General features: G+C 44.9%; 1 protein-coding gene across 1 annotated transcript; it reads right to left on the bottom strand.

Annotated features, from left to right (window-relative positions):
* Positions 1 to 5,527: 5,527 nt before the first annotated feature.
* LOC121833126 (peroxisomal trans-2-enoyl-CoA reductase-like) lies at positions 5,528 to 24,310 on the bottom strand. Its single transcript, XM_042286229.1, has 8 exons — positions 24,178 to 24,310; positions 11,830 to 11,966; positions 10,341 to 10,506; positions 8,098 to 8,179; positions 7,937 to 8,033; positions 7,770 to 7,871; positions 6,973 to 7,087; positions 5,528 to 5,589 (listed from the first exon to the last, which is right to left on the bottom strand). Exons 1-8 carry the CDS (start codon positions 24,308 to 24,310, stop codon positions 5,528 to 5,530), a joined length of 894 nt encoding a protein of 297 aa, XP_042142163.1.
* Positions 24,311 to 24,564: the final 254 nt, after the last annotated feature.

Here is a 24,564-nt window from a genome sequence, read left to right as displayed (position 1 = left end):
TGACTCTCAATTTGGTTTTAGAAAGGAATTATGAACAAAGTAAGCACTCTGGCTTCAGAAAGAAATAAGTTTAAATAAGATTCACAACAAGCTTTTGACTTTATATATTTTGTTGATTTTAGTAAGGCGTTTGACTATCTCAAGCATCAAATACTCTTGAAACATTAAACTTCTATGGAATGTGACCCAGCCAAATCACCCTTGGAATCTAGTCTATCAAGTTGCCAGCAATGTGTAAACACTGATGTGCATTAATCTTCCCTAGACTTCCCTTAATCTTTGCCTTTGCTTTTTTAATATCTTTATAAACAATGTGGTATGTTTTATTACTCTTGCGCAGTTTGTAATATATGCCAATGACACCAGCCTTTTTGTTTCAGGCATAGGCGCTGAAACCATAGTTACTAGGGCAACTGATATACTTGCAAAATTTGGTGAATGGTCGGAGGTATGTAGGAATAACACTAACGTGAAGAAAACCAAAGCAGTTATATTTTTCCCACTAAATAGGTATATCTATTTTACTAAAAGTATTAATTGTGATCACGAACTGAGAGTCAGGGAGCTCAAAGCACTAGGTATAATTTTCTCTAAACATGTGTCGTTGAATCACCATGTCAATAATTTGGTCAGCAAGTTATTTGGAGTCGGTGGCACTATTTGAAGATGACGTTCAATGTTACCTGTACATAATAAACTCACTATTTATCACGCACTTTTCCAGTCTCATATAATTTTTAACAAGCGCATGTGTGTGTGGGGGGGGGGGGGGGGGGGGACACAACAACAAATTTGAATTTACACAAAATCTTACTTAAAAAATAAGATGCTTCGTAATATTCCTGATGTACATTACCTGTGTCACACCCACTCACTTTTTAAAAATATTCTGGATTATTACTGTCGTGATTACGTTCGTGTTCGCCGTCTATAGCGAACACGACCTATTGAGCCCAAACAACGGCACATGCAACCGGAAACACCGGGAGGGGAGAGCCGAGTGCCGGCTACGGGGAAGCACGGGGCGCAATGGAAGACAGACTGGGCGCGTTCGGAGACCAGCCAAGACACTTCTCATTATGCCAGCCGATTGCATCCTAAACAGTTTAATAAAAATATCCTTGCATTTTCCCGAATTAACCGATACATCAAAATGGCGACGAGGTAGAGATCCATGAAACAAATACGGATATGAACAACTGAGTGACATCGGAACAAAGGAGACAGCGGTAACTTGTGTTACGCCCCATCTTAAACCTAAAGAAAGCATCGCGTTGGCAAAATTGAAGGGTTCGATCGTAAATCAGTATCATGGCCTTCGTACATAGAAAGGATCGAAGTGTTCTTTGCTGCGAACGACATTCCGGAATCAAAGCGAGCCGAGATTCATTTCTCTATCGTCGGACGAGAAATATGCGGACAAATACGGAACTTAGCGGCACCTTTAAACCAGGCACCAAGACATGTGTACAGATCGTTCAACTAGTGCAGAACCACATCGACCTGACGCCCGATGAAACGGTTGAAGGCTACAAATGCTATCACCGAAAGCAGCTGGAATCCGAAACCATCGCAGACTACGTAGCTGCGCTCAAGCAGCTTTCACAACGATGCAACTTCCATGTTTCCCCTCAACGACCGACTTCAAGACTAGCTCACTGACGGCATTAAGGACGGAAACATTCTCGAAAATCTGGTGACTGAACCGACGCTGACATTCAAAGCAGCGGTGGATCTTGCCACTTCGATGGAGGTAGCCATGCAGGATGCGAAGGAAATAAGGAGCGAGACCAAGACATAAGAAGATGTCAATCGTTTGGCGCAAGGGCGGAAATAACAGACGTCACTTCCGAAAAAGGCAAGCGAAGAAAATGGGAAATCTTGCACAAACATGATCTATTGTTGCCACAGTGGAAACAAAATAATCACGACCCTGAAACCTGGTTTGCAAAGGACAAGATTTGTAAAATATGCGGAAGAACAGGACATTTCCAAATGGTTTGCCCTGACAGGAACCAAGATAAACAAGACTCAAGAAGGAAGGATAAACAAACCTTCAACAACCATCTCACTACAAAGAACTCGAGAGACTAAACTCTTATTTTATTTCACCGACTCAAGCTACCAGAAAACCAACAGAGTAGTTGTGGATATTTGCAACAAACCTCTTCAGATAGAGATCGAAAGAGGCTCACCTGTGACTGTTATCAACCTGGAGACGTTTCGAGAAATTCTTTCAGATATCCAGTTAAAACCTTCGGGAATCACGCAAAAGCCGTGCATCGGCAAGCCCATCGTTCCGGAGGTAATGATTCAAGTGGAGACTCGGTACAACGGGCAAGTCAAGCGTCATGAAATCCGAGTGGTGAAGAATGGGGGACCACCCATACTGGGAAGGGCATTGCTTCAGGACTTTCAAAGGAACAGGAAGGAAGTACAAACCTGCATGCAGAAACCTTAGCTCTCGCAAGTGTGCTACAGAAACATGGTTCCATCTTTGAAGGTCCAGGAGAACTGAAGGACTACGCCGTGAAACTGCCGAGATGTGGCGTTTTTACATGAACTCATACAAGGTCGTTCTGATGTACCTGATCTTTTGAGTAGTACAAGCTTACGTGTGCCAGCTAAACATACGCGACTCTGCGATACTTTTTATCCTGACAAGCAGATTGAAGGGTCACCAATGCATAGAATTCAACTTTATTGTAATAGCCTTCTGCAGCATGATTTATTTTCCATGCCTTATTTTACTTTGAATACCGAGTTGTGTCTGTAATTTGTTTTATTATGACTGATGTTTCACTCCTGTATTTCACATCTTTGCATGTTCAACTTATTGTGACTTTTATGTGCACCATTATCAAGGCCTCACGGTGTTTAGGGCACGCAATGAATACCAATACCAAAAAAGGTGATCGCAACTACTCTCATATTGATAAAGAAGCGGTGAGTCTAGTTGAAGGCGTAAATAAATTTCACCAGTATTTTTTGGGGCGGACTTCACGCTGTGGACAGATCAGAAACACCTGGTATCCATTTTCAATCCCAGTAAGAGAATCCCAGGCATGGTTGCAGCCACAATGCAGCTTTCGGCAACCATCTTGTCAGGGTATGGCTTCGACATAAATATGTGCCGACCGATAATTACGTAGACGTAGACCAGACAAGACGCTTCTCATAACACCAACCGATTGTACCCTAAACACTTAAATAAATATATCCTTGCATTATCCCAAATTAACCGGTACATAACAATTACCATTACAAGTATGTACGAGTATAGTCTTTCATACACTGTCCGTTTTGCAACAGCCGAATTCATTGAGTTCATAGAATTCATTGAATTCATCTGGCGCACGTCGGAGCTTAATAAAAAAGAAGAATTCTCAATTAGTGCACGCCACTCTAAAGTATGCGTGTTCCCCATTTCCACACGAACCGTGCTTTGCAATCAGTGCATCATAAATTTCCTTCACTACTAAATAAATACCATTTAGAAAACAGAGGTATATACCATCTGACCACACCTGAGCAGTATAACTTTTATCTAAACAAATTTTTTGTGTATGCTGCGTTGCATGTTTCTTGCTTTTCATTTTGTACTATGTGATGTATAACGTTTTTTCTTCTTTTTAACTTTGTTGTGCTTTTTTGTGCTTTATTGCGCTCTTTGGTGCACGCCTAAGTTTGTACCGTGAGGCTTAGCAAGTTCAGGCGAGGTCAAGGTCATAAAATAAGGTTTACTGACGACACTACCGAAATACAGTAAGTGCCAGGAGCGCGTGTGCTGACGGCAGGCTTTTCCCGCGGAACACGCGAGAACATGTCGAGTGCTCACGAAGGCAGAAGACACTGCGAGACTGTCACCAGAATTGCGGCGATGAGCTCGTGCCGACGGCCCTCCCTCCCTTGGGGTACGCCCTACCGGTGATGGCAAGGGTAGGGCAGAGTAACCCGGAGTAGATCCTCTCACAGGAGGCAGAAGCCTACAATTATTGTAAGACACCATTGCAAATGTTTTTTTTTTTTTTTCTTATTTTATTTTATATGTCTGTCAAATTGGTGTACTCGTTTTGAATTAAGGCCCCTGACCCAGTCAAGTTACCTCGTGGGAGCGTTTTTGTCTGGAGGCCCGCCAGAGTATTTTTCTGGAGAAAAACACCTCATCTCAATCCTCGTTGCCCGAGATGTTTTTGTGATCCAGAATTTATGAAATCCCGATGTACCCTCTAGTGGACCGGAGAGTTTTTGCGATTGTATTAGTTTCCTTAACGACGTCGTTTCTGCTGTTCGTTTGATCGCATTCCCTTACGGCCTTTTTGAAATCCGTAAATACGTGACCGTCGCTTTCTATTACGTGTCGCTCTTTTTTAGAGAGAAAAAAATAGCATGAAGTTCTGCCGCTTTCACGCTCCTGCTGTATGGGAGAAATTTGCTTTCCGCAAGGCCTGTCTTTGTCGAGTACCGTGCTCTTGTTGTGGTAACGTCCTTTCCTCTGGAGTTAAACGTGTTGAGAGCAGCTAGGTTTGTGATGATGAGGATGAGGATGATGATGCGGCTGTTCCCTCTAGATCGGGCGGGCTCGAACAATATTACTGCTCAAGCCTGTTGGCATTTGCCTGTTCTTGCCCCCTAAGGTAGATCTTTTTCAACCAGTCCTCTAATCATCTCTTTGTTGCCTCGACACAAGGCCTATGCGGTCCATTGGAAGCCGTAGTCTCGTTCGAGGCAGGCCTGTCCGCTGGTGCGGCTGACCTAACCTCAATGGTTTGGTGTCCATCTCTAGAAATAGTGAAGCCCAATACTTCGGCAAGCTCCAGGGTGCTGATTTGTTCCGAAACAAATCAGCACCATCCATGTGAAAAGGGCGACAAATAAATCGCGGGTGAATCCCCCTTAACCTTAACGAAATTATATATCCAGACTATTCTAATGCAGCACCCCTCATACCTCATGCTGTATATACATATTCAAAAGTAAAAAGTAATCAGCTTCTGCCACACAAACAATAAAACTGATTACTCTGGTTATGTCGTGAGTCTTGCTATTGTTAGGCTAGCATTAATTTTGTACATATTCTAATAAACGATCAACCAGCAAGCACAAACACGTCTTTCATAAAAGCCACAAATTGGGCGACCCTTGTCCGAAAATATCAGTAAGCGGGGAAGCGAGCTCGAGTGCTGCATTTTACAAAAAACTAGATGCCTAGACGGATACCCTATTCCTTGGTTTGTTCATAATCAAGATTTTTAGGCTGGCGTTTTTGCCATTTCCAGCAGGAAGAACATTAATGGGTGCAGCAGACGCACCTAAAATAATCAAGGCCTGGAATAATTAGTCAGGATGTACCAACTCAGCAATTGGTCCCCTGATGTCAGGCGTCATTCAACAGGTTCATTGGAGACAAAGGCCAGCACTGGTATCGAAATAGCGTCTTCACTCGATCTCACTTTAATGAAGTCAAAAGTATATCGCAAATATTTGATTGTTTCAGGTGCTGGTGCTCCAAAAAGGGGAAAGCCTTCTAGGAGAACTCTTCAGCCTTGTCATCGAGGCAGCTGTCATGTTTCGGCCATCGGTCATGTGCTGTGAACAAGAATAAAACAAATAAAAGAATATCAAGACACGCATTCGCTGCAACAGCAAAACTTATGCAGTTGGCACTAAACATTATTAGCATAAAAAACCGACTGCTGGGCCGGCGAAAGGGCGACACCTAGTACAACATTCATGCAAGCACAGCGTATACGAGATTGTTTATTGGGAGCCATCTCTTTATGGTTAGCAGGCAAAAGTTGCTCCCTGTACCTGTTTTCAAATCACCATTGCTTTGCTTCAGGCCTTTGCTGGCCGAGCATAAACGTGTGCAGAGTTTTTTGTTTGTTTTTTCCTTTGTTTGTTGAGAACAAATATATATTTTGATTCGCTATTTTCACGTCAATGTCGTGTTAAGACGCTAAATCGGCAAGTATATCAGACAAATTAATTTTTTTTTTCCGAACAATAACTGTTTTGAATAGAACCCCTGATATCGAAAGACGGAAACAGCCGGGCTCCCACTCGTTCTCTGCATTCGCGACAACGCAACATCGAATGTCGCAATTTTACAACTCCAGCCGTCGAGCACTCGTCCTAACTGCTTTTAGTGCCAACTGTACTTCACATTATTAGCCTTGATTTCTTATTTCCCTTAAACACGCAAATTGGATGACACTCCCTCTCACAAGCTGTCTTCGATGCTGACAAAGGCGCGAGAAAGTGACTACGCAAAATGCGTTCGCTGAACGAGCGCTCGCAATATCCCGTATGTTGGGCCCTCTCGATAGACTCGTACTTGCGCTTATTGCAAGCTCGCAATAGTCGCCGACAGCCGAAGAATCTCGGAGTAAACCTTATTATGTTCGCGCTTCGTGAATCGTTCTTTTTCGTTCTTACGGTGGCAATCTAATAGACACCGGAGTAATAATAGGATGCCGTGGACTCGCACCACCCCATATTTCTTTAGCTGTCAGCGACAGTACTGGAAACAGCTAGCGAGACTGCGTGGTATAGTTTATCCGCAGGTGAATATACATTCTGCCTATGTAAAGAAACTTTCTTGATTGAATTCAGGGTTGTCACAGAAGAGACCATAAAAAGTGTTGTAATTGGTAACTTGCCAAAACATCAATTCAAACTTTTAAGCTTCTATTTTTGTAAGCTGAAATTTAAGAATTAAATTAGACCGTTGAATGTGAAGCAATTACTAGACGCGTAAGAAAATTAGAATTAATTTTGCCCCATCGCATACGTGTTCATATACTTCCCAGTCATGTGCAAAATACTTCAAAATCATGCGTCATCTTCACCCGCACTTGCCGAACGTTAGACCTTGGTGCATCTCGAAAGTCACTAAGGCCCGGAACATATCTAAGCCATCTTTGCGGTGGACCGACAATTAACGTTTGCATCAATAGTTAATTTGCCTACCTGGAACGGCGAACAGGTGTCCAGGGTGCAGTCTGGTAGCTGCGTCCACAAACAGTGTTGTGCCCGACACGTAAGACGCTCCCGCAGAGAGCAAGAAGCAGACCGCAGAAGACACCTGAGGAAGAGGTTTCGCCAAACTCACATTTCAGCATCTTACGCAATAAAAGGACGAACGTCATCTGACATCCCTCAGATGTGGACGCAGAATCATTCTGGACCAACGGGGGTCCTTAGACGTGCAACCAATATCTGGGTTGCACGGCGCCTTCCCCGCAATACGTCTCTGTCGTATTGAGGGCAGCTCAACCGGAATTTGAACTCAACACCTGTGGCTTCGTTGACTGAAGCTGTACCGCAAAGACATAGAGTTCGCTAAGATGGTTAGCGCCTCCATGCATTCAGGTGGTCGGTGGTGCAGGGTTTAATAAAAACGATTTTGTGAGTATTACTGTGTCTGGCGCATAGAGTTTTCCGTATACTCGTTGAGAACAAAAGCGATATACTATCATATAAAATATACTGGTGGGAAGTGGGGGCGAGGCATTGCGCTCACAACGTCTGCAGAGGGGTTTTTGCTTCGCACATGTACGTATACACCTAAACGAGCCATGCTCTAATTTCAGACAGGCGCTACTATTTTACTTCTAGTATAGTGATTTTATTTTTATTGATTTGATCAGAGGAGAGCAATTCATAAATATCTTTGTCCAGGTTATTTAGGCTGCTAGTTACTTGAAAAGACATTTAATAATTGCTTTTAGCCTAAGCCCTAATCTTAGTGTAAGTCGAACACAAACCTCTTGTGGCGTGCCTGCCCTTTTGGCAGCCATTCGTGGCAGCGTTTCATCAAAAATTCTACGCTCATAGTTTTTTGCTGCCGTAGCGGAGTAGATTGCTCCCTGCAAAAACACAAAAAAAAGTGAATTAGTGAACTGTTCAGAACTCCAGCATAGTGAACACTCACAGGAGCGACCGCGTTGACCCTAACTCCACTTTCGGCCCACTCCACGGCCAGAGAACGCGTCAGATTCTCCACACCTGCTCGTGCAGCTCCCGAATGCCTGCAAGATAAGCGTTGCTTCATCCCAAACTCAACTTGCCAGAAAAAAAGAGAAGATCGCTCACGATGCCAAGGGAAAACCACGCGTATTCTCCATGGTGATGTTCACAATCGACCCGCCATGGTCTTTCATCCACTGGCTGTAAGCTGTCCACCACATGTGGGAAACATAAAGTGGATCATAAGCATGCAACTACTACGAATAGAAGCACTAAGTTTTCTGGTGTACTTTAAAACCAGGGTCGTATTGCTCTGTACATCACACAAAAGACGCGATGTTCGCTGCAGGCGTGAGGACAAAATGACCTGCGGACACGCATGTTGCCAACATGTTGGTTTAATACGTGTGTATGCTTGTTCCAGCATGTCTGCAGGCAGTTTCTATGAAACCAATGTGAGAAATCCGCCATACAAGAAAAAACGCGGCTTAGAAGGTGAACTCTTCCGCGGTGCTCAGTCTATCTGCAGATACGGGCTGTGGGAGGATTTCTTTTTTTTTTTTTCCATATCTTTCATGACGAGATTTGGCGGTTTTTCTGATCGACAGTATATTAATGATAAGTTATAAAGAATACAGGCTCTTTGTGAGCTAATAAAGCAAACATTTGTCAAAGTGTGCTGTGCAAGGTATATTTATAGATGCAGATTCGCCACTTGACCCGGACAATACACTGGGAAGGTAGTCTGCACAAATTGCGCACTGTAAAAAAAACAAAAAAAAAAATTTTTACCGGGATTTGCCCTTGCGGGTACACCGGGTGCGGACTATATATATGTGGTCCGAAAATTATGATACGTGTTCTTGTAAGCGAAAAGATCGTAGACAATTTCATGGTAAAATTGATTGTTCGTTTCCTAAGGTCTGGGACAACGATAATGAATCGCGGGTACCGCACTGCAGTGAACCAGAAGCTGGTCATGTAAGCATGTTTTATGATGTGCATGCGACTTAAAACTACATCTGGATCTTCATGGAAGTATATAAAGCGCAGTTGTGAAGAGCACAGCACAACTAATTAAGATGAGGTAATCACAGGTTGTACTTTCTCACAGCAGAGCCCAAAGCTGCGGAGACCTCACTGAAGACCCATCATTGCCAATGAATGTACAAACGCCACTTTTCAGAGGGCGACAGAAGCAAGGTCGTGCTTTCTAAATACTCTCCTGCTGCAGAGGTGGTGGTAGTCCTCATGTTCAAAGCTCATATATAAAGTATCCCAAGCGAACCTTCTACTGTAAAACAAGCAAAAAAAAATTGGCGTTTACTCATAGAAAGCTCACGTATACCGAATGTGCGCTCAGAAAGTGAACTTTACAGTATAAAATTTCTAAGTGCAGTTCTCGTTTCGTACAAAATTACAGCAAAACGCTTGCTAAAGTCAAGGTTGGTTGCGTTTGTATACGTCTGGTGTTAGCGACGCTATTTATTCTGGCGCCCTCTCCTGATAGGCGCAGCCAGCAGACAACGCACTCTAATGTCTGCTTTCTTCGGCTATCGAAAGGTGGCGCCACAAGCAGCAAGTCTCGCTATTTCGGTTGTCAGCGAACGCTTGCAACCTTGACTTTGGCAAGTTTTTCTCTCTAATCTTTTTAGAAAAAAATAACTGCGCCTTGAAATTATGTATCATGAAACTTACCTACTCAGTGCACATTCGGTGAAAGTTTAAGCTTTCTAATATCAGACACCATTTTTTACGGTTCGTTTTACTGCGGAAGGTCTGCTTGAGTCATCTTATAGGCCACCGCTCAAAGTCACAGATAGCCTGCACTATACAGTAACTCTATATATTCCGCTTTAGCCTGCAGAATTTCCAAGGCTATAGTCCCGGACTATGCAGGTTTAACAGTTGAACATTTATGTAATACGAACTAACTACAGTTGCGTACTATTCAAGAATTATGTTTTTTCTAGATAGTTTGTTATAAAGGGGCGTGACAGATTTTGTGAATTACATAGTAGCCTGTTAATAGTGATGTATGCATGATAGAATTTTTTTTTTTTTGTGAGCTCATAAAACAGGCATTTTGCAGGTTCTGCTTTGTATGAAAAACGTTTTATGCGAGCAATGGATTAAATACGGACCATGTACCAGGTGCGGAGGAGTGTTTCTTCATAAGAGATGCATCTCAAAGCTTAAAGACTGGGCTGATGGCATTTCTTTCGATACCAGGTTAAGACTAAATGGAGTATGCTTGAACGAATTCAACTGGCTTTTAGTCTAGAAAGGAAGGGGCGCGGCTAAAGTCCATCATTCAGGGCCGCTACAGCGTCTTGGAGCTCTCAACCGGGCAACCAGCTCGCCCCTACCTTCTCTGCAGAGAAGGAAGCTCCCCGTTAGGTTGGTCTCGACGACAGCATTCCATCCTTTTAACGAGATTCCGTCCGCCTTCGATAGAAATTGGCCACCTCCATTGTTGACCAGGAAGTCGAGGCGGCAATGACTTTCCAGGGTAAGACTAATCAACTTTTTCACCTGGGCAAAACAGATTTAAAAAAAAAGACATTACATTTTCGTACGCTTTGCATGCTATCTTCACAACCTTAAAACGCAGTCTATTCTAGTGCGCCAAATATCCCCCCTCACCTTTAAGTCTAGTTTTGTGTGTGAAATATAAAAAACAAACAAATTAGACGTTAAATGTTTAGACAGGGGGAGTTCGGTCCACTTTTGTGATTTGGCAACTCTGATTCACAATGTAGAGGGGAAATTCTGCCAAAAAAGTATGACTGGTCTTCTTAAGCGTTAAAACGGTACGAAAATTTTATTTTAGCTACCTTAACTAACTCTATTTTTGGAATCTCTGGTTTTCACCCTTTCCGCTATGCTATTTAGTATCGCGAAATACAGAACAGTTGTTGAGAAATCGGCAAGTGAAGACGATGCCAAAACCAACATTCAAATATACCCACGCTTTTCTGTGCTGTGACGTTAGGGGAAGGCATGCAGGCTTGCAGTTCGAGCCAACACCATCGAGAAAAATGAAGGCCTCAAAACGCCCCACTGTTCCTCCACGGGAGGTCATCACAGTCGGATGGCGCAAACTCAGCAATTGTACCCGAGCCCGATGTCCAGCAAACTGCGACGCGTTGATTGGATACGAAGCCCGGCCGAGCAATGACGCAGCAATCGTGTCCAATATGTGTCTTCTCTCGATCTCACTGTGATGACGTCATAATTCTAATGCACAGGTCTTTGAATATTCTAGGTGGTGTTGGTTGAGCGGGAAGCCTAAAAATAGACTATGGCGAGCATCTGTATCATGCTGCTGCGCGGGCATTAGAGCGAGCTTCCCAATCATTCATTCGACACCATTAAACTGCTTGTAATCAGTTCGGAACATAGTCTACTGTACAAAGATTGAACCCCGCCTTCGACTGGTGTCACTTTTTTTATTGTGCCCGCAGAGAGACTTTCATTTTGAAAAACAAGGTGAGGACGGAAATCGTAAATTCAATAACTTCGCGAAAAATATTGATTTTGACCTAAAATTTGGGCTACTACTTCAGTGATATATGTCGGTGTGTTTAGCAACTTTTCACGCAAATCAGGGACTATAAAAAAGACGCCGGAACGCCCCTTAATGTGCATCACGCCTTCACTACAGCACATTGGCACAATGCTCGTTCAGATAGAAACGGCCACCAAAAGACATTTGTGCTTTCTCAACTTTTTCTTTTATAGTCGTCGAGTTTGAAACATGCCTCTTCTCACCTTGCCATTGATTAAAAAAAAAAACATTATATTTGTCTCGCTTTGAACAGGGTATCGCCAAGTCTGTGACCATTGCTTACCCACCTGTTCTTCACTGCGAATGTTGCAAGGTATGAACGAGATGCGAGGCTGTCCGTCTTGATCAATTAGTCCGTTTCGCAAATCGTCGACCGCACTCCTCAGATTCTCTTCGTTTCTAGACGCTATTGTGACGCTGCAACCTGGAATGAAATATTCGTTTATATAAAGTGTCTATTTTACAGCGCTCCTCAATCGTAACGACTTAGCGGGAACACCTGACATTGGCAGGGGTGCGCTATACTAACAGCCGTCATGCCAACTATTATTCACGTGATTGAACATGTCGAACCACCAAACCGGGCTATAGGGCAACACCATCTAGAATAATCAAACCCTGTGCACTAGAATTTTGACGTCACCAGAATGAGATCGAACGAAGATGCGTAAGTATTAGGCTCTGCCTTATATACAATCAACGCGTCGAAAGAAGACCAGCGTCGGGCTCGGGCCAACTTGCTCAGTTGGCGCAATCCGACTGTCGTGACTTTCCATGGAAGAAGAGGAGGACGTACGCACGTCACGTTCATTATAGGTGGTCTTGTCTTGGAGGGCGTGGTTTGGACTACTCCTCTCAAGTTTGAACGCCGTAATTTTAAATTTTTTACCTTGTCCTATAGCGGGACCGGACGCGATTGAAAGCGAGCTTTGCGTCAGTGTTTGGCTGCAATTCGTGTTCAGTCAGTGAGAATACCATTGACCTCTCCGACAATAGATCGATCTCACCAGCCAGTTTGGCTCCGCCACAGCTGCCGCGAAGCATTGAGGGAACTTCAGTCTTTCTGCACGTGCGACAACCTCGCTGGAGCTGTGCGCGTGCATAGCACGAGGTGGCACGAGCCGTCTCGGTCACCGGCGCCTGCCTCCTGGGAGCTACAGTAATGGCGACTTTACGCATGCGAAGAATGTTTGGTTATATCTTTCTATTTATTGATGTTAAATGTTAATTTTTTACATCAAGGACAACATACAGGATACCGGAGGCTTGTAACAAAAGCTGTCACAAGGGCAGCTTGACAAAGCCTTAGACCTCCACAGCTACCTTGCTGCAGCGCAAGTGCGACCACCGGAAGTTCCGGATCAGTCATCTAGGGCCTGTGTAAAGTATGCCGGGTGAAGCGTAGCAAAGGCTGGTACCGGCTGCGTCTTGAAAGATCCGTTTTCTGCTGGTTCGCCGTCATTCGCCGAAGAACTTTTTAAAAACCCTGTACAAACGGTCGCAGCGCTACTTTTAAGAATCAGGAAATTATTATTATTATTATTTTAGGAAAGCGCAGCACCCCAGCAAAAAGACACAACCCGTCGAACTCAAGTCCCAGCCAGGCGACATGACTAAAGGACATGTCTCAGCACGAGGAAGGGCTGCGTCTTTGTGCCTTCAGTACGACTGAGGGAATTCTGAAGCTATTAATCACAGTTAAGCACAAGACACATGCGCGAAAAATCCATCCGATTCGACGTCCAATCCGGCAATAAGACTGTCTGATCCGAAAAGTTTGGTCGTATCAGACGTCGGATCGGCGATCCGGCGTGCGTCCGACGTGCCAGATAGTTTCACATGGCGAACGGACTGTCGGAAGCGTCCAGCCAATGACAGCACAGCTAGCGCGAACGTCATGATGACGTACTGGGTCTGGCGGGACGAACAAGAAGACGCGACTGACCTGAGCGACGAGAAGCCGGACGCGTGAATCCCGCTGACTTATTCGAGAAAGATGGCCCCAGCAAAGAATGCACGCGCTAGCGAGAACGAGCTCCTAACTTCGCTCGTGCGAGCTGAGCCGTCAATCTGGGACCAGAGATCGTACCCTGTATAGCAGGGGTCTCAAACACGCGGCCCGCGGGCCGCATGCGGCCCGCGACTCGCTGGAACGCGGCCCGCAGGCAACCGGCTACGAGTCCCGGTTCCCATGTCCCGAGCGCTAGAAATGGCATGCGGCATAGTGACTTCATCTCGTCGATTCATTTTCGCTCGAAAAGTAGCTCTGCTCTTTTCACCTTTTCCTATCTGTGAATTGGTGATCACTGATCTTTTGCCCTTTGTTTCACTTTATTTTCGGCTTCCCAGCTTTTTGTAATGCACAACAGTTCCGCTGCTTGGCCGCGAGCGCGAGTTATTCGTTGAAGGATGCATCTCGGCTGCGCTAACTCTCGATCAACACGAGCAACTGCCAAAGATAAAGCTACGAGCTCGTTATTCTCGCCTTCAAAAAAATATCCCCATTAAAAGACAAGTATTTGTTCAGAATGTTGTAATAAAGATCGTCAGGAAAGCAAGAACTGTCAAATTAAGTCATTGTTTTTAGAGACATGTTGAGCTTGGTTAATTGGTGAGTGAATTGAGCAACAAGAACGACAGTGTACGTGCTTGTTCTATAAATATTGCCAGCACGTTGGCGGTGCTTGTCACCTTAATTCATGTTATCACATCTGGCCAGGGCCCAAAGTAGTCATATAAACAAATCAAATCTAAAGACGTCGCTGGCAAACTACAGCGAGTTTCCAAAAAGCATAATGCACGAGGAACGCCCCCCCCCCCCCCTTTCCTATCATGCGATGGCCCTCGGCCTTTCAGGTGTGGGATATATGCCCCCCCCCCCCCCCCCCCCCCCCCCCCCCACTGAAATGAGTTTGAGACCACTGCTGTATAGGAACGCGGACCTAGCTGGAGCGCTTGGATCTCCTGGGCGGAGCCGAACGGATCGTCGTGTCGCATGCAAGGTCGGAAGCGTGTGTCTCAAACTACCGCGTGCGGCAATTCGGAACGGCGTTCGGACTGTCGGATCGGACGTCGGATCGGACGATTCTGCCGTCCATGTGCCTCGCGCTTTATACTGAGTCAGTGTTAGACAAACCGCATGTAAACAAGGTTCTTGCACTAAGGTGCGAACCGGTAGATTAGCAAGAACGCTGGCTAAAAATGTACCCTTTATTTAAGTGAAACAAAAACTAACTTTACTCACCGTAAAAATAAAGTACGCATCGCCCAACGCTCGGGAGATCTTTACCCAAATGTAAAACTATAGCGCTTGAGAACAGAGGAAAAAGTGAAAGCCGCTTACAACTCCCTGTAACGCCGAATTGGAGCGCAGCTCTTGAGGAGGAGGAGGGAAGGGCGCTGGGGGGGGGGGGGGTTAGACTAACCAGGGGGGGGTTGCGTGACCTTGGGGGTCACCTGACCCCCAATGCCGATGATGTCATCACTGACGTCACTGATGACGTCATTAGTGACGTCACTGAAGACTTCACCAGTGATGATGACGATGACGATGCGAATGTCGGTGACGTCATCAGTGACGTCGCTGACGACGTCATCAGTGATGATGACGATGACGATGCGGATGCCGGTGACGACATCAATGACGTCACTGATTTCGTCATTAGTGATGATGACGATGACGATGCGGATGTCGGTAACGTCACCGGCATCCACATCGTCATCGTCATCATCACCGATGACGTCACCGGCATCCACATCGTCATCGTCATCATCACTGATGACGTCACCGGCATCCACATCGTCATCATCACTGATGACGTCACCGGCATCCGCATCGTCATCGTCATCATCACTGATGACGTCATCACTGATGACGTCACCGGCATCCACATCGTCATCGTCACTGATGACGTCACCGGCATCCACATCGTCATCGTCACTGATGACGTCATCATCATTGATGTCATCATCACTGATGACGTCACCGGCATCCACATCGTCATCGTCATCATCACTGATGACGTCACCAGCATCCACATCGTCATCGTCATCACTGATGATGACGATGACGATGTGGATGCCGGTGACGTCATCAGTGTCGATGACGTCATCGGGGGGTCACGCGACATCGGCGGGGGTCACGTGACCTCGGGGGGTCACGTGACCTCGAAGAGGGGGTCACGTGACCTCAGGGGAGTAACGTGACCTCGAGGAGGGGGTCACGTGACCTCAGGGGAGTCACGTGACTTCGGGGGGTCACGTGATCTCGGGGGGGGGGTCACGTGCCTCCCCACGAAGTCACGTGACCCCGGTGGGGGGCTCGCGCGGTGCATTATGGGATATTTCCCATGATGCACCGCGCGGTTACGCCGACGGCGACGGCGACGGCGACGGCGACGGCGACGGCGACGCCGCTCAAGCCGGAAACGGGCCCCTAAGAGCTGCGCTCTAAAAAAGTTCCAAAGCGCGGGCTTTGCTTGATTCAAACACTTAACTTGAATCTTCGGAAATTATTCATGAAGACATGGCGGTCAACGGAGCCCGAAAAACATTAAGACAAATGACGTCTGATACCGGAACGAGCCCCACAACCTAACTGAAAATCCCCAAAAATTGTGTATTAATATTTTGTAATCAAAGTTCTAAAACTTCGGCATCTGCAAGTCCCACTTGCTTGCGCTACATTTAGGTGGACGATAAGCGGTCGGCTAAACGTAGATTACTTTCCTTGTGAGAAAAACATACTTCTCTTTTCTTTGAGGCACCAGGAATAAAAAATAAAGCTCGAGGTACACCTAAGCACTTCTTATGAGTTGTGAATGCGAAAGCATGCAAGCCGCTCGTCCACTCCCTTTTTCGTCTGCTCGTCCGCACTAGAGTGCCTCAATGCCCGTCTGCTTAGGGTGATGCCATCGTTTGTAGTACCCGATGCCGACAGCACGAGCTCACAGGGAAAATACAGAGAAATCACAGGAAACAAAATGTCGCCTTAACACAGTCAGCGCCGCGAGCGCGTGCAGGAACACGCTCTTTCACGCGCTTCAGAACAAAAAAATAAAAATAAGCGTTCGAAACAAAATGGCCAGATGTCATCACCGCAAGCAAAGCCCACATGAAGGCACCCTAGTCCGCTCCCTTTGTCGTCTGCTGCGTACTAGCGCGCGCGCGCTTCGGAATCTCGGAGGCCATGGCGCAGCGGTCAATGGGATCCCCGTCGACGCGCGCGAGCCAATGGAACCGAAGGCGAATCACTCCTATTGGGATCGCGGAAACTAGGAGTCGTTTTCGCGCTTCAAACTGATGACGTCAGCTCGCTCCATGAGACAGTTAATGCTTTCGTATTAAAACACTGTAGTTTACAAACGAGGCCCAGGTTGGACCACACCGGGCGTCGGCCAAGCGCATGAGCAGAAAGGCGATTAGCAGGAAATGAAAAGTGTGCGCATGCGCCGTGGTGACGTCACAGCAAAGGCGTGACGTAAGATCCGTGTGCATGTGCATGCTCCCATAAATTGCGTCAATCTAAATACGTTTCACAAAAAAAAATAATTCCTTTTTAACATTAATGTATAAAGGATGATGTCATTACTGAGAGAAAACGTCTTGTTATTTAGTTCGACAAGCACAAGCTTATGATGATCAGGCAAAAAAAAAAAATCTGACGGCAGTTTTGACCAGAAACGTCAATGATATATATATATAGTATTAAGAACGTACTTGAAAGTCAATTACGGTTCTTTGCGTTATTAGCTTGGGAAATTTTAGAAAGTTCTTGTCGAATTCAGTGCATCACACGTTTTCTTGCATAATGTTCTTTGTACTAAAAACAAATCCTGAATAGAAAAGTGCGGAAGAGTCGTTTATCCTGGGAACATAAGTAGCAATGCGGGGCGGGCATTTAGCTATTCCCGATGAATAAACAGTTTATACCCAAAAAATGCATTTAATAATAATAATAATAATAATAATAATAAGCTTTTATTTCCTCTTTTTTTTTTCATTACAAAACGAAAACAATTGTGCAAAAGAGGGCAAAAAGCTGCTGCTGCAGCTTGACGAGGCCCTAGTTCCCATACAGACCTTGGCGGAAAGTCAGCAGAAAACAAAAATACACTAGACCCAAAAAATCAAATATACAGCAAAAATCAAATATACACACTTATTCAAGATGCGTGCTAGGAGTTCGACGCTGTTATTATTTTAGGTCGATGTTACATTCATTAATCATGGCAAGTAGAAATTCCTTATTTTTCAAACGTTGTTCGTAGAAAGCAAAGCAAAAACAAAATCTAGGGCTTATTTATTTATTTGTCTTCTGTCTAGAAGCGACCGAGTCCTTAGTACTTGCACACACTCAGGCACAGACATACACTTTCATGACAAAAAAACACGCACACAAAATAACAGATTATAGAGGTTTTTCTCTGTAAATTAGGAATAATAAGGGGGCATCTCTAGCTGACATTTTACAAATATTGTTTAACATTGTGTTATTGCGTTCAGTACATCATACGTGGTATGTACATAACAATGTCTCAAGTTGTTTGGCTGAAATAAATTTTTTTAACAATTTGCAGATAATAGTTCGGATTTCGCAGGGGGCATATGTTTCAGAATGTTGGTAATGCCTAACCCCAGCAAAAGGTAATAGAGCTTGATGACCGAAGTGGCTTGTTTTGTTCCTATTGCCAAGGTTACTGCCGTTCCTAACAAAATTACTGCTCATTTTTGGTTTTAAAAAGAAAACATTTCAAGTATGACGGATAGCCAATTTCGCAACTCGCGTCGCCGAACGTGGCCGAATGGTTACCGCGCTGACTGTCGCGCGGAAGGTTAGGGTTCGATTCCAGGTAGCGAAATGTTCTTTTATTTATTTTTTTTTTCTATTCCTCGTCTTTGCAAGTTCGATAACTTTCTCGTCTCATTGAGTTAGGAATATTCTACGCGCCGAACGTTCTTGACCGAATGTTTCGGAAACCCACGCAGGTACAAAAGGTGCTCCGCGTGGCGAGCCGGAGTCAGTCTCGCCCCAGCGTTCGAACCTCCTGTTAAACGGGTTTCACATGCGGCGATTTTGGACCTAGAGCGGCGAGATTTCTGCCGTCGCGGCGATCTGGCCAGCCGCAGCGGCTGAGCGGCACGGTTCCACGCTCTCCACTTACAGCACGGCGGGAAATCACGTGACAGAAGGAGAAACACTGCGGGAAAGCTGGCGCATAGGACGGTGGCGCTTTCATAGAGTGATATAGTAAACGTAAAAAGAGGACACAGGAGCCGATTCGCGGCCCAGATAGTGCGTTTCATACCCTCCGCTACGTGGCGCTTTTCTGCAATTTGGTTAAAATTAATTAAAACTCTTTTTGTGAAAAGTATTTATTTTTTAATTGGCAATGCTTTAAAATTGTTTAAAGTACTTACAACGGCTAAATAGTTTAAATCAAATACATCACAAAAAGCACGTGATGTATGGCGCCTGCCATGGCCTGCCTGCCTGCACGCCGTCGCTTCTGCATCTTTCTGCATGGCCTTTGCTCGTCCCTACGTCGTTCGTCTGTGCCGTGCGTGCCGTCCATCTGTGCTTTCTGCTGCATCATGTTCGGTCGACTTTGCATCAATCAAGGTGACGCATGACCGCCCGCGTGCTCGCATGCTCGGCGTGAATTCGTGCAGCCGATCGGTTCGAGCTTCTCGCGCTGTTGTTTCTGCCGGGCTGTCTGGCTGCACTTGAACCTGTGTGCATGATGATTTCCGATGAGATTGTTTAAAAAAAAAAAATTTAACTTACGACCCAGCACACGACATTGTCCATGGGTTTACAGATGACGGTGTTGAACGAACCTCTTACATTGCAGATAGAGCCTTGGTTGTTGTGCTGTCTGAAATTTCCAGGAGGTGCGTTTAGCCCCTTGCATACACTGTTGTGCACACTCCAACAACGTCTTCTGTTTAACGCAGTCTCCTCATGGTCTCCTCATTTCTCTCATTCTGGAGCTTAAAGGGGCGGTGCAACGATATTCAATGGGAATGGTCTTCACTTTACACAAGCTTACTGGCCCTAGTGGGACCCAAGGATATTCGCACGCAACGCCACTGGCCAAGAAACTCCTTTGTTGCGTTGTAAGTTCGAGGACAAAACCGAGTGTTTTCATTCAATCTCTTCTTCGAAAAACCTGATGACGTAGCTGGGCGGTAGCAGTACCGCCCAGTGACGATATTTGAATACGGCTCATAGATTGGACCCGAGCATGGCGTGGACACTCGATTTGGGCTCGTGATAATCGATAGCTCGAGAAACATTCGGGTAGTGTCCTGTGTCCAATCGCTGCAATGACGACAACAGCCGAACCATAACAATGTCTTGAACTCAGCGCGTGTCCTGTGCCTTGCCAACCCCAGCGCATGGCTATGATCAACATTGGCGGCATATAATCGGCTCCAGATCACGGGGCCGCTTGTTATGGCTTCGAGTTGAGGGGTGAACTCTGCTCGTTTTTCTTTATTTTTTTCTGCGACCCCGATTGCGTGTGGTGAAAACGAACGGCTATTTCACTGATCATTAACGTCAGGGATTCGTTCTAAGCGGTATTTGCGCAAAATAAAAATATCAGTGCATCGCCCCTTTAAGACTGTTGGCTTTACAGTAAAGGCTGTGGTCTGTGGTTAGGGGGCTTCAAACATCAGCTTGGTGTGTGTGGTGATAAGCCATTTCTTGAAGTTGACAACGAACACGTTTACTTTGTCTTTGATGTTCCACACCTTCCCAAAACAACCAAGAGCAATCTCCAAGCCCACAAACTTTGCATTTGAAATGAGGTCATTGAGTGCTCTTCTATTGTTGAACTTAATAATTGTTCTATCCATGAAATTAGCTTGCAATTGGCTCCGAAACTTACTGAGAGAAACATTTTTTCAATAACCTTTCTGTAACATGGAAGAAAATTGTGCCCCACAGGTCTACTCTTTCTTGCAATCATATCCCTTGTTTATGCCAAGGAACTTCCTGAGGCAGCCATGGCTACAGCCTTTTTGTGTGATAGCTAAAAAGCTAAAAGCTAAATAGCTAAAAAGGATGTGCATACTTTTTGACTGTCTAAATAGCTAAAAAATTCAAAAAGACAGGGCAGAAGTTGTGTCATGCCAATCTGAAGGGAGAATCTGAAATACTTGATTTTTTCCACCAGTAACTCGGATGGATTTCAGCATGGCAGTTCCAAAGTAGGAGGCAGCCATAAGCCATCATTGGATGGCAAGTTACTATAAAAAGTTTTCTCGTGCTCTGTGATGAGCTTTCAAGCAGCCATGACTTGAAGTTCTTACTTACACGACGCCTGCAGCAAGACACACTTGAGAACGTTTTTAGAGCTATATACGACAAATGCTGGGCTGCAACACAAACCCAAATGTGGATCAGTTCACCTCAGGACTAAAACACCTCTGGATAAAGAAACTGTTTGAACTGTCGGGCAATGAAAACGTAGAGGATGACAAGGCTGACCTCCTAAAGGAGTTGCAAATATCTTTGCACCATGGAAGTTTAATTTCAGATATTGTGGAATGTCTTCCAATTGATAACTTCCCGCCACTAGAGGATATTTCTGAGCTGGCATCAGACATCAGGTCTAACATAATTGATGACTTGTACACTTTTTTTATTACGTTTGGGGCTATTTGGTCAAGCTTTTGCTTGAGCAGACAACTTATAGCTGTGGCTGTTCTCAGCTGCTATCGAATGAGTCTAATAACTTAACCAGGCCTCACCAGTACTGTCTTGTTCCTAAAGCATACCACGTGCCTGGAAAATTCTTCGGGAACTTAGTAGTACCATCACGGGCTGCCTTTCACTTTATTCAGCAACTAGAAAATCATTTTTTTCCCATAATAGAGAGTGTGACACATGTTCGAGGAGTCTGTGCCGCCTTGTATAACACACTTTGAGGTCTGGGTGGTTTTAGCCTCTGCCCAGAGGAGTACCACAAAGGGTTTTTAAAAGTTGTTTTGCAGAATACGCTTGTGTTGACATGTTTGATTTCTTAACCGGAATTTGGAAAAAGTTCGGTTGCACTTTTCAGTGGTTAATAAGAACGAGACAGGTTTCACTGTTAATAGTGTATTAACAGAGGCGGTTGCCAAGCCAAAAACAAAAAGTGCTTAAGTGGGCGGTGCAGCTTGCTCTTCAAATATTTGCTTCCCCTTTTTCCAGCGAATGCGTATCACGGCTCCCTAACAAAAATATTTGTCCACTTTCTACAAAATTTTGATAGAAAATAGTGTATAGAGGCTAAAAATATTTGAGAAAAAATGTATCCACTTTTGTATCCACTGTCCATAGTTTTTTAGCCGCTTTTTTCTGAAGCCATATTTCTTTTCTGAACAATTTCGGGGAATGTTTAGGGACGTTGAATCTTGTCAGATTTCGAATAGAGTTCTCATTGTTTGGTAATGGCTTGCCCGCAGTGACTTCGAAGCTATGCAAATTGGTGTTTTTTTTATATTTGCCGGAAATCGGGAATTTGTACTATCCGGCGTGTGCTTGGCACTGTTATTATACTCTTATGACTGGTAATGATAGCGATGTCTTATTTATTTTTGCACTTACTTCCCGTACCCGAGTCGGCGTGAAAGTGAATGTATCATACAGCATGTTCTCCGTGGAAAGGTTTTGTTAACTTGATTCCGCTAAGAATCTATTACGAAGTGTACGATATGCCGAAGTCGTTCATATTCATTTATTTTTGTGAGTATCGATCTCTTTCGTATAAAACATACAGAGCTTCTGAAGTAAATCATGTATACATGAATGTGGTCCAATAAAATGTGTTCGAACCACTTACTGTTGTTGACCCCAAAATGCTCCACCAGCCAGGAGTCAATGCGGCGATTGTGTAACTTCAATGCTTTATAATAGAAAAAGAGCAAGAAATATATATACTTATGCTTTGTGAAGTAAGTTGAAATATTGTTTGATACATTTTGCACGGACTCTATCGTAAAAAATAAAGCAAAAGTGCGTCAGTAAAAAAAAAAAAAACAAAAAAAAAAACAACAACAACAGCGGCTTCGGGAGTCAAGGAGCTCCCGAGAGCCGAGCGAGGCGGGGAGGAAAGAGAGAAAGAAGGGTACCGGAGAACCGGAGCAGAAACGCCCAAACCGAAACCGAAACTAACTTGACCGGAAACGGAATCAGATTACGCTTAATACCGCCCGCTAGGAGCGCTACCTGTCACTGGTCTATCTGGGCCGCTGGGGCCTATGGCAGTGTCCGCTCTTTACCTTGTGTATATTACTCTATGGCGCTTTCGCGTTCTTGACGCAGACGATAAGCAGAGAAAGTACGCAAGCGACTGGTTCGCGGTTTCCTTTTTCCAGTTGGTGTTCTTTGCTTCAGCGGTCGCGTCAGAACTGTTCGGGAGATTATTGAGGAGGGGGATTGCTGTCCCCTTCCTCGGAATTCGTTTTCTCAATAAATTGCACGTCTCTTTCTTACTTTCCTCGCCTGAGTATCAACTGTAGCGAGCGCAAGAGACGGAAATCTGAAACGGCTTGTGCGAGCGTGAGAAAAACAAAAGAAGAAGAATAAGACCTGAGCGACATTCACGTGTCTTTTCTAAGACAGATCGTCACACCAAGTAAGACAAAATATATCGCGCCCAGTTCAATGAACTGCTTATCAGTGGAGTGTCGAAGCGCCGGGTTCTTTGGAGGTTCGGGTCGGCCATATCAGTTGGAGTCGTTGCATCCGAGGAAGGCGCTGCCCGTGACGCTGCCGAGGATGATCCGAGGTTTTATCCTCCGTAACAACGAAGTTTGAAAAACAAAATACAGCATAAACAAATAAGACCAAGGTTTATTTAGTATTTTTAACTTTTTTTTTTTATTAAGGTGAATCTAAAGGGGTACTGAAAACTAAGGCATTAAAATTGTTGTTAGAAGCCGCTGTAACCGACTGTGCGCATCTGTTTGCTGCAAGAAACATTGGCCATCGCAACGCCAGAAAAGGTTCATGGGAAATGAAACCTCGCGATCCGTGCCACCGCGCCGCTAGCGGCAGCGATTTCGGCCGCGGAATCGCCGCATGTGAAACAACGCCGACTTCGTCACCCGCGACGCCCTGTTGTTATCGTCTGTTTCCTTTTTGTTTTGTGCGCAAGTTCGCCTCATTAAACGTTTGTTTCCTCAGTAATTCTTTCTTTCCTCACCTCGAGAACTGCTTGGTTACGCAATATCAAGCATGCTTAGCTATTTCTTTTTGTAGCTTCTGCTGGCAGAGGCATAAATATATGTGTATATTCGAAATAAATAGAATGACGTACCCCTGCACATGGTGCAACCTAATTATATTTATACCAAATGATATGTGACAAATAATTAGCGCGCGCCACTCTTAGAGCACAGCGTGGCACGCCGACACTCGTTGTCAGGATCGAGTAGCGGTGGGCACGCACAGTTACAGTGCGAACCTCTATGCTGTATTGGGAATTCAAAGCTTTGGGGCCCTTATTCCATAACTCTCTCATGCCATTCAGTGAATTGACATTAAATTTGCAGTATGGCAGGGATGAGACTTTTTTTTTTCTTCAGTCAGCGTTTGTTTTTCAACTTTGGTTTGGCTTGTAATAGAAATTGCGTATAAATACCCAAATAAAGAAGCTCCTCGGTGATTGCCTTTCCGATCCCCGTTGCTCCTCCTGTTACCACGGCCACTTTGTTCTTGAAAAGACCCGGTCTGAAGATGCTGCGCAAGCGCCGAAGCCCAGTTTGCCCGCTCATCTCGACGTGTGTTGCCACTTTTGCCGGTTCGGAAAAGCTTCGTACAGAGCCACGAGAGTTTTCCGTCCGGAGATCACATCAGCTGTGCGGGATAAAAACACGTAATTACCAAAAAGTAAAACAAACATAAAAAGGCACGTTCCTATTATTGAAAGTTCTAGCGCATTTGCTGGACGTCAGAGAAGCCGATCTGGCGCACATGTGAAGCTCGGTGCATCTGCACTGTAGCGTATAAATGGCAGCCATCTGTGCCA

The sequence above is a fragment of the Ixodes scapularis genome, unplaced genomic scaffold, assembly GCF_016920785.2.
Source record: "Ixodes scapularis isolate PalLabHiFi unplaced genomic scaffold, ASM1692078v2 PGA_scaffold7__128_contigs__length_106722199, whole genome shotgun sequence".
In the NCBI taxonomy this organism is placed as follows: Eukaryota; Metazoa; Arthropoda; class Arachnida; order Ixodida; family Ixodidae; genus Ixodes; species Ixodes scapularis.
This window is presented reverse-complemented; position numbering and strand designations above follow the sequence as displayed.